General features: G+C 31.4%; 1 protein-coding gene across 1 annotated transcript in view; it reads right to left on the bottom strand.

Annotated features, from left to right (window-relative positions):
* The window catches only part of LOC108742224 (TRPL translocation defect protein 14-like), a 37,096-nt gene that overhangs the window by 12,408 nt on the left and 13,015 nt on the right, over nucleotides 1-11,673 (bottom strand). The window contains exons 4-5 of the mRNA XM_018477312.2: nucleotides 6,282-6,319; nucleotides 4,869-4,981 (exon numbers count right to left, since the gene is read on the bottom strand). Of these exons, the coding sequence (XP_018332814.2) occupies nucleotides 4,869-4,981; nucleotides 6,282-6,319 (151 nt within the window). The remainder of the gene's footprint in view (nucleotides 1-4,868; nucleotides 4,982-6,281; nucleotides 6,320-11,673) is intronic.

The raw sequence follows: 11,673 nt of genomic DNA, 5'->3' as shown, positions 1-11,673 counted from the left end.
ATTTTTTTATTGAATTTTATTTGAATTATAGTGTATGAAAATTGTCAAAATAATCAACATTCAACCCCCATAACATTTTATGGGAGTGAGACCGTCGCAATTTTTTTATGGGGTTTTACTCAGGTGACCACCCTCTTTTGATCCCCCCTACCCCCACCCCCATCTAACTCCCATAACTTTTTATGGAGGTGAGACCGCCACGAACTTTTTATGGTACAGTGGTGGGGGAGACCTCTTCTTTCGATCCCACTCCCATCATCTAAACATTTACCAAAACAAATTTTGTTCTACTTTTCAATATGGTTAGTTGATTCAGTAAATATCTAAATAGGAAATCGGAAAGCACAAAGTTGTTTCTTTGTAGTTTATATTTACAAATTATTTATATTATTTACGTGATAAAATCTAAAAACGAAGTAAATATTATTATTAATTTCGTAAACTATCTAGTTATAGTGATAACTTAACTATACCGATAGTTACTATTTTAAATTTAAACTATTACCCTAATATAACCACAATCTCTGTCGTCAAAAAACAAATTGTGTAAAAAACAAGAATTATAAAACAACTAATAGGTTGAAAAATGAACAAAAATAATGAGGAGAACAGATGGCACTATGGAAGCCAAAAAAAAAAAATAAGCGAGGTTAATAGGAAGCCTTCTCAAGCATGAAGGGCTAAATGCGAAGATTGACTCAAGGTAGGAAAGATTGGAAATGCGTGTCCAACCACGGCTGACGACTCTGTGATGATGATGACGATGTAATAGGTAAAATAATCTACTATATTTGCAAAAAAATATCCTAACATAAGCTATAACATAAACATTTAAGGTTGTTAGAATTGGGTTAGGTTACATTACTTTCTTTTCCAATATTCGATTAATTACGTGCTACGTGAAACAGACAAATCTGCTACCAGGCAAAATTTTGCCGAGAATGTGCCTACAAGAAATAGACAATTATACATATTCGGTTTAACAAATACAATACAATAGGGTAATGTAAATATTATTGACAGTAGCGTAACGTGAATTTCTGTTACCCGGGACGAAACCTAAATTTTCCACCTTTTCTATTCCTATAATAAATAAATATTTTTTTTTAAAAATCCGTAAATTTACTTGTTCGAGTTTTTTTTTTAACAGAAAAACGAATGCTAAGATTTTTTCTTTAGATCATGTTGTTATTACTACTCATACTTTATCTTCAAATTATCTAGTAGTGATATTGTAATCTTTTTGCAAAATACGTTGAAAATTACGATTTGGATTTTTCGGATTCGTTACAGTATGACTTTATTTAAATACCTATATAATTTAAAATAGCAAGATGATTTTGAAGATTCACTTCAGGATTAATATCCAACCGTAAAGATTTCACATTTTTACGGTCGCCAAGTACATAGTCTTTCTTTTCATACCTTTGTAATGTTTTAAAGTTTCAAAATTTCAGGATTATTCATCATTTTACTAGTGACGTTTGTGAGATTTAATATTATGTAGTGCTAAATAAGGCGAATGATGCGGATACTGTGGATAGAGAATGTTAGAAATGAAGAGGTATTAGAAAGAACAGGAGAACAGAGGACTTTATGGAAGTGAATAAGAAGGAAGGCTTTTTCATTGCGCCCTATTATAAACGAATAAAAAATGACGACGCATCCGATGGCCTTCCTAGAAGGATCATCTACCTAACGGTTCATGGCATTGCAAGGTTGAAAGTACTTGAATGAATACAAAATATACAATAAACCCGTCTGACCTTAAACTATTTACAGCTCTAAACAGACAGTTGGTTCCAATTGTTCTGCTACCCCTACACTACAACACATATACAAATTGAGATAGAAAAGGTCGGGCAAAGTCCAAATAAAATGAATGCATATATTTTATTACATATTTAACAATTTATAAAAGCACATGTCCAATCGTTTTCTGAATTAATTTGACCCGTTCTTTACATTGGTTATTTCCAGTCAGTCATAAATTAGTCCCAAAAAATAAAAATATTCAAAAGTTCTGATGTGTTTGATTGATTTCAAACCATGGAGAAATTCAGCTCAGATTTACTCGAAATACTTTATGTGAGAGCACTGTCTGAATACACTAACCTTTTTTTATGAATAGGGGCTTCAATATCATTATAGTGTCTTACACAAAATTTGTAATACTTCTACTATTGTGTTTTGATAAAAAATAAAAAAAGTGACTTTTCAGTATAGAATAAACAATGTAAATATGAAAGTGTATATACATACGATAAAAATTGTATATTAGAATGTCAACATCTTGATCTTAGATGATGTAAAAAAGACCAAGAATGTTATCTGGGGCTCAAAACAGAAAAAGACATTTACATCGTGAAGAAGCTGATCATAAATTGTCTGGATCACTAAATAAATCCACACGTCGATAGCAAAGAAGCCAAGAGACTGTTTGAAAAAAGCTAGAGCGTGTACCTTTGTTTTAACTCCACTAGAATACACAGAACTTGAAAAGACATTGAAAGAAGATATAACTGAATCTTTCGAAACATCCCCAAGTGACGACCAAATACCTTGTGGTTGAGAGAGCGACGAAGCAAATTTTAACTGGACATGGATGGGGTGCCAATACTATTTTGCATACGGGAGACATGACGGTCCCTATCATAATGGGAACAGTTCTACCATCCCACCTTCCGCATTTGTCATATTTTTTTTAGATACAAGACAATTGTTATTAGTTTTTTATCAACACACAAATTTTTAAATCTGCGAATGAAGTCCGTAATGTCTTGCTACATGGTACAAATGATTAAAAACTGGTACAAATACCAACATATCTAACATTACTGTGCGCAGGACCGGACTCTACCTAATATCGAAGAAAACATTTTTGCCGGTTTCCACGTATGCACCGCCTGGGACCCATAGGCGATTCATTCATACAAATGTGAAATGCGTTTATTTCAAAGCAAATTATACTTCATTTACTTTCTCTAGCGATGTGCCCCTTCCAATGTCTTGGATGCGCGCTGGCAAAATCGTAGGTAGGAAGAAAAAAGCTCATTATACTCTCGACTCTTGTTTATTAAACATACTTTTTCATACAGTACCTGCCAAAAGTTTTGTTCAATTATGAATAGTAGTGCGAGTCGAAAACAAGCGTTAAAGCCTTTAATATGTCTTCTAATATAAATAAACATCTCGTTGATATTTTCAGTAGTAATTGGTACTAATAACAGCACATTTGAGCAATGCAATTTTAGTGGATAAAATGGTCAATTTTTCCGTGCAGCACTGTACGGATTATACGCTCCTCGCCGGTTAAGAGTTGGACCGAGAGTTGTTTCCTTCCTTTTCCGGTCTAGTGCTGTTCTTTTCTACTTTGCGTCGGTCAAACTGAAGGTCACATCGCTACAGAAAGTAAACGAAGTATAATACAACGCTTTGACGATAAAATAAAAAAAAGTATTAGTCATTGCTTTTTTATTACAAAGGCGTTGAATAAGTAAATTCATTAAGTATACATATGTATCTAGCTGTGACGTTAAACATCTTGTGATTTCTAAAGGTATATACATACGTAAATCATGTTAGATAGGTACGAATAAAAATTTGATATGCTGAAATATAATACAGAACGGTTTTAAGTTTTTTTTTTACATTTTCTGCTTCAGTTACCTGATATAATCCAATAAATTCTCCCACACTTGTAATTTACATAATGTTATTTCTTGTGTTGCGAGGGTAGTATGATTTTTTGAAACCCTATTGGTAACGTAAGCAATCGATTTATTAATTTTACTGCCTGTACACATGCAAGCATTAAATACTTTTACGAAAAGTTATACAGGAAACATTACCAATGAAGAATTTACTTTTAGGAAAGTAGAAATATCAAACAAAACAGCTTGAATCATTACTTAATCATAAAATTTAACTTCAGTTGATATTCATACGCCATACATACGAGGTCTGTTCAAAAAGTATCGCGAATTTTGAATTTCCGCGGGGTTACGTATATTCGATTATCGATTTTTTTGTAAGAGTTATGTTGGTAATCATGTCTCTCACTTATACCGATAAGTTCGGCCATGTTGGATGTTTTGATAGCTGCTTTGCTTGCACGTGTTTTGACTCGTCTTCGATTTTTGCCTATTCCACAGGATAAAAGAATCTGTATCAAATTTTGTGTAAAAAACTGTAGCATATAGTGAAGCTACCTAGGACCGAAGCAACGTTTATCGGTGGTACAAAATGATCTCAGAGGGTCGAGAGGATGTAAACGATTAACAGCGTACCGAAAGCCCGAGCAGGTCAACAGGCGAAAACATTAAAGAAACGCCCGGATTTGTGGAAGAATAAAAATTGGCTTTTGCACTGTAACGCCTCTGCTCACACATCGTTGATTGTGCGCGAATTTTTGGGCAAAAACAATACACAAAAAATTCCGCAGTCACCGTGTTCCCCAGATCTAGCCCTCTGTGACTCTCTTGTTCCCAAAACTGAAGAGGCCCATGAAAGGACGACGCTACGCTACGATTGAGGAGATAAAGACGGCACAGAAGAAGGAGCTGAACAAGATCATAAAAAGTGATTTTTTGAAGTGCTTCGAGGATTGGAAAAAATGTTGGCGCAAGTGTATAATATCTGGTGGGGACAAAATAGATGTTCATGAATAAATAAATAATAAAATTCGCAATACTTTTTGAGCAGACCTTGTATGTAGATATATTTATTATACTTATGTATGTGTAAAATATAATCTACAGTTATTTTTGGTTCAAATACATTATTTAAAAGACAAAATACTAATTTGCTTAACAGATTTTCAGTCTTACTTGATGCTAATTTGGCTCAGTTACAGGGGGTCGGCTAACCGCGACTTGCGAGCCGTATCTTATTCTTTCAAGAAACAATTGTGGCTCGTCAAATTCCTTAAAATAATTAAAAGCTAAAGCGAAACGGACAGACACGCAGCGCACGCATATACCTAGAATAAAAAATTAGCACTTTATGACTAACTCGCAATGCATCTCCACGAACTAAATCTAAAGCTTCAAGAAAAAGGAAACGCTGCATTTTCATTACTGGCAGAAGTAGATGGTTTTAATAGAAGATGAACACATTATTAGACACATTATTGATTGAAAACAGTGCTTTTATTGGCACTTACTCCATTTAATATGAATGCTGATTCATTTGAAATCCAACTGCTAGATTAAAATAAATAAACAAAGATTTGTGGAGCTAAAATTTACGAGTCTAAGTAGTAGCTCAGAAATCTGGAATGGCAAAAATGTCTTGATATCGCAGCTTAAGTGGACAGCTCTAAAAGGGGTGTCTAAGCATAAAGGACTAATTTTCGATATATTCCGGAATGTTATGACCAAACAAAAAAAAACCTTCTGTGTGTTGACAATCATTGGGTCAACACATTCGTTTGACAAGTTTGCTTTTCTATGAACTTAATAAAAAACAAGCTAAGAAACCAAAAAACTAATCAAAATATAGAGTCAAGCTGCTAATTATGAGCAGGACTTACCAAAACTTTCTAGAAAAAATGCAAGGTCACCGTTCGCACTGATTTTTTAATTTAATTTCAGTCTTGTTTAGCATAATACCACACTTTGTAACATAATAACAATATAAATAAAAATTAATAAAGTATTTATTTAATTACCTCTTCTTTATCCGAAACAAATTCGAAATAAAATGTAAAAGTCGAATTAAAAATTAATGGCTCTATGAAATTCATGAAAAAATATTTTTATTACAAATGACTTCTAGTATGACAAAATTTTTTTTAGTCAAAATTAATAATGTACCAAATAATGCGTTTGATAATGTTTATATTAATATCTTTAAATTAATTCTGTAAAAATATTATTGGGAGAACTAAATGATCAAAAATTGGATCAATTTCTGTTTATTAGTGGGCCGGAAAAGCTAACTGAATTTGGGCCGAGAATTAAATTAGCTAATGACCTTGGCCCAAATTTTATCCTAACTTTTTTCTACACAGGTTCCAGCTTAAAAGTTTACCGACCCTGACCTGGTAGATGATTATTTGTCGTGATATATCCAGTGATTAATCTCTCTTTGAGGTAAGCATCAATTAATTAGTAGATACTATTGCAAGTTGCCATTTGAAAAAAAAGATAATAACTTTTGAAGTGTTTATAAAGTTACCCATTTAAATGAGTATAACAATTGTAAACTTTCACAGGAACCCTAAAGTCTCTATTTTCATAAAAAAATTGTTTACTTTTACAGTAAATGATGTTTCTTACCTTCATTTTCATCCAGGTCGGAAAATTTCACTCCTCCACTGAAAAATAAAAACAAAACAAATTATTCTACTTAAAATTTTAAATATGTATTAATGCTTCAATTTTTTTTATTCGCAGTTAATATGCTCGTCTATGTTAAAATTCAAATTTAAAATATCATTTTAGGATCTTAAATTACCTAACGTGCTTATGGACAAAAAGACTTGGTCTAATAAAAACCTTTTTATTATCGATCTATGTACTTTACAAAATAGAAATTGTGTTTTAGCTGGATTGTTTTTTCATTTGAAAACTATAGTTTTTGACAATGTATGACACCGATTGGTTTATTTATTTATTTATTTTGTGTATTGTAAATTGGCACGGTAAACTGTAAACTCACACTTAAACTGTTAATTGAAAAAGAAAACGATTACAACAGCGTTTAAATATCCATTTCTACTTCAGTACCGATATATCTTAACAAAATTGTTGTATTATATATAAATACATATTTATCGTCACATATAAAATAAATATACAAACTGAATTTGACTATATGCATCTTATTTAGTATATTATTAATACGTGAATATCGTAAATTATCATAAGTGCCTTATTTTTTTTTAAATCATATAGTATTACATAATTTGCATTAAATTATTATTTTTTTAATAAATTTTTATATTATTATTATCACGAAGTACTACTATACACCTCGTATGTATTAGGAAATATTAGACGGCAGGATGAGTACTATAATTTCTGGACAGATGTAAAATCTCGGATAATGTCAATGTGTCAACGAAATTGTGTCGTAAATAACAAAAAGTTATCAAAAGTCGTACAAAAGTGATAAAAAAGCATAAGTAAAGTAAGCTACTAAACAACTGAAGAATTTAACGAAAAAAATGAGCCTGTGATTTATTTTCACGAACACAGCTACTACTTCACAAACACACAACCAAACCTCCTTATTTCATTCGACACGGTCGTACAGTGGGACGTGAAACAAAAAATCGTTTTTACGTTGCTTTAAAATAAAGTGAAAAGTCTTGGGTTTCTACCAGAAACTGCACAGGACAGGTCTATACACATTCGATTTGTTCCGATTGTTACAGTTGTTGTGTCAAACGTGATTCATTCATACAAATGTGAAATGCGTTTATTTCAAAGAAAATTATACTTTATTTACTTTCTCTAGCGATGTACCCCTTTCAATGTCTTGGATGCGCGCTGGCAAAATTTTAGATAGGAAGAAAAAGCTCATTATACTCTCGACTCTTGTCCCTTAAACATACTTTTTCGTACAGTACCTGCCAAAAGTTTTGTTCAATCATGAATATTAGTGCGAGTCGAAAACAAGCGTTAAAGCCTTTAATATGTCTTCAAATATAAATAAACATCTCGTTGGTATTTTCAGTAGTAAATGGTATCAATAACAGCACATTTGAGCAATGCAATTGTAGTGGATAAAATGGTCAAATTTTCCGTGCAGTACTGTACGGATTATACGCGTTAGGATTTTCGCCGAGAGTTGTTTCCTTCCTTTTTTGGCCTGGTGCTGCTCTTTTCTACTTCGCGCCGGTCAAACTGAAGGTCACATCGCTACAGAAAGTAAACGAAGTATAGCTGAGTACGGGCCACACTTGAATGTATTTTTTACGCACAAAGCAAACTTTGTTATCTTGCTTGTAAACTTCTTAGCAAGAAAAAGTTGTTTTACTTCTTATAGTCTAGGCAATATGGGCGGGTAGGTGGGATTAAATTTTTTTACCCAGTTTTGTTCAGAAGATTCTCCTGAATACAACGATATAGATTGCCAGTCGGTAATTCGGTCGGGTTTTGTTTAAATCACGATTGTTTTAACAAATAGCAAAAAACAACATTTTTTGACTAGAGCATTTTTTTTATATTCTTTGGTTTAATCTCGATAAACAAGGTCTGAAGTTTTTTCTTACAATTCATATTTTTCGAGTTATGACTTTTTAAACGTCTGAATATACATGAACATCGCTATCTTTAAAAATATGTTTTTTTAGAAGCTAATACTCTATATATATTTAATAAACTACATTTAATAGAGTTCACCAAAGAAATTTTTGTTTTTTCTATTGAAAAATTTTATATTTTAATTGTTTAAAAGGCAGGCTTGCTGGCTGATCAATTGCAATAAGCTAATATAAGATGCGAGAGTGGAAGAAAGACAGCAAATATAAAAGAAAAAAAGAATACAGCAGGAACAAAAAGTTTGCGAAACACTAAAAATTATCTACTTATTTATTTTTTATACACCTCTTGGAAGTAGATTATGGTTAGATAAGATCGAAATTTAATCTTAAAATGTATTTTCGGATTTATCTAAACTGAGATTTTTCAGTCGCAGGCAGTAAAACCGATGCGCGCACTTGCGACCAAATAATCGCAGCTTTTAGTCATTTGCAATATGAGCGTCACAGAATGTGTACTGTGGCATTTTTAGTGCGAATAAATGCCAATAATACTGAAAGGAAGCCGAAGAAACACTATTAGTTTCACCTTATCATAAATCAGAGATGTTTTCTTTTCTCAATTTCGGAAATAATTTTTTCCGTATCCAAAACACTATGTGACGTTTCTTCTTCCTTTGCAGCAGACGACTCATAATATGACATGTTTGACAACCACAATGTATCAATTAATTATGCACAACATAATAGATGATCGTCAGTGAGTTAAGACAGTTTAGTCGCAAGTGCACCCAGGTTCATTGCTGTCCGTACGGTAGGACCAGTTGCAATTTTTTAAAGTATTTGCATTTGCTAGTCTGTGTTACATTTTTAAGAATAAATAATCGTGGGACTAAAAAGTAGCAGGCATAAAGGAGCGTCTACACTTCGCTTGTCTATTAACATAACAATAAGTTAATACATAGTTTATTATTTATGAAAATGAAATTTCTGAATTCTGATTAAAATTATGAATGCTGGAGATTGGAACCTGAGGCTGCCTTATCGTTCCATATTATGTATATTTATGTGAATCGCAATTTTTATATAGAACTGTACGCGTATATTTATATATGTCCAAATAAGATAACAAATATTAAAAAGAAACGAAACGTGATTATTTCAAATATCTAAAAAAAAAGTTGAAGATTAACGGTCAAATACTATTTCAATTATTTTAATAATATGAAAATCTTGGACATACTTTAACAACCTTTATGTATAGAATATTCTTAGATATTGTCTAAAATAAACGCTAAAAACTATCTACGAATATTTTTTTAGCACTGCAAGTGATAAAAATGCGTAAAAATAGAAGTATTTATATAAAAATTTCTCATTTCAATTTATACTTTTACGAAAAGAGAACAAACAAGAGTAGTTGAAAACGGAATTTTATAGTATTTCACTCATAATTTTTACTTTTCCAAGTTCCATTATAATGTTTAAATTTAATTTGCAATACATACCGCTGGTATGCCCTAAAAAGATTTTTGTTTAATAATTCCAAAAAACTTTATCTTCAAAAATGAGGGAGATACCACGCAAAAGTACAGAAAATTGGTACTCTGTATATTCGTTATTTATTTACAAATATGTATAATTTTTCAGAATGTTTAAAAACTGTGTTTTTCAATTAAAAAAGATGCTAACTGTATGAAAAATCGTGTTCACTTACACTCACGTAAGTACATACAAGTGCTTTCCACGCATAGAAGCCTAAACAACAATATTTTATAAATTTTCATTTAAATTCGTTATTAAAAATTTTAACAAGTTTTAAATCTGGTAAACCTAAATGTGTTTAAAGAAAATTAATATATTAGCAGGACTAAATCTAACAATTTATAGAATTATTAGCGTGAAATATATTCAATAAAATAGTCTTCATCATCATGCAAACACATCTAATTTATTTATTACGTGTAAATTTCAAGTTGAGTGTGCAATTATTTGCTCTAGTAAGATATGCAATTTAGCAGAGATATTTTCAAAAAAAGCAAAGACTAAACGACATTACATACTGTTGTACCTAACTATAAAAATATAACTTCATTGTATTCGCAATTCAATGGAGGAAAATTATCACATTACATAAGCATTTGACATAATTCACTTTTCTTTGAATTTAAAATTGAAAATTATAATTTAACATATATCTTAATTTTTTTTTATAATTTGTGCCAAGATACAGTTGTTGCTCGTCTTCGCTCAAATGGATTTTGGATTTATGTCTATGTTTAATTAACCACTGCAAACTATAACTTGTTTTTAAAAGAAACGTTTAAGAAAACGCGTGCTGTTAAAATTTCCTTTTACTATTCCCAATTAAATTAAGGCCATTCTCTAGGTAAATTATACGAAAAGTAAATGGTATAAGGAAGATATGAATTACTTTTTATATATATATATAGTCCAGTTAGTTTGATCAATCACGTCTTATAAAAGCCTTGTAACATTTTCATACATTTCGTGACGCAGTTTTTCTTTAACGTTCTAAAATACGTAATTTTCAATAACAAAAAACTAACTAAACTAATGCTTAGAAATGTATGGGCGGGTCTGGTCCCGTGATGTTTATTTTCGTGGGCAAAGTGCATTAACTTGGCTGTAAAGGAAGCCAAAATAGATTCGTTTGCCAAGATCGAGAAATCACATGAAAAAAAATCAACTTGCTTTATATAAACGTCAATTCATGAAACCTTTAAACTCTCCCTATTATTATTTTTTTTACTATTTATTAGAATCTTGTATAATGTAATACTTGAATCATTGTGCACATCATAATCACTACATAGTATAAAACAAAATCGCTTCCTGCTGTCTGTCCCTATGTATGCTTAAATCTTTAAAACTACGCAACGGATTTTAATACGGTTTTTTTTTAATAGATAGAGTGATTCAAGAGGAAAGTTTATATGTATAATACATGCATAATATAGCAGAGAAACACGGATAATTTTAGAGGTTTCTAATGTGATGTCGTTTTTGCGCTTACATTGCAAACGCTGGCTGAACCCTACGAGATAGATCGAAATAATATACTACAGTATTGTACACCTTAAAACGCTCTACAAAAAAGTCCGGCATGGTATATGTCTATCTCTTAATGATAAGCCACAATAACCATTTTTTATCCTTTACTTTTTATGAGAAATAATGGCTTATTTACGAAGCGTTTTTAAGCAATACAGCATTAAACTTATCCAATTAAGTACTTTAAATACATTGTGCATTTAATATAGATTAATATGGCTCTTTACAGCATGTAATTTAAATGAATATTTTCGGAGATATTACAGATTTAAAATGCAGGGACATAGCGGTTGCGGCATTACCGGCCGGGGGCCGGTTTGTATTGTCTAATGACAAAAAAGATGTGAATGTTGTATATAAAGACATTCTGTAGTATATTTAGTATGTTC

This window comes from Agrilus planipennis, unplaced genomic scaffold (genome assembly GCF_000699045.2).
Source record: "Agrilus planipennis isolate EAB-ADULT unplaced genomic scaffold, Apla_2.0 scaffold313, whole genome shotgun sequence".
Taxonomy (NCBI): domain Eukaryota; kingdom Metazoa; phylum Arthropoda; class Insecta; order Coleoptera; family Buprestidae; genus Agrilus; species Agrilus planipennis.
Note: the sequence above shows the minus strand (reverse complement) of the source record. Positions and strands in the feature narration are given on the sequence as shown.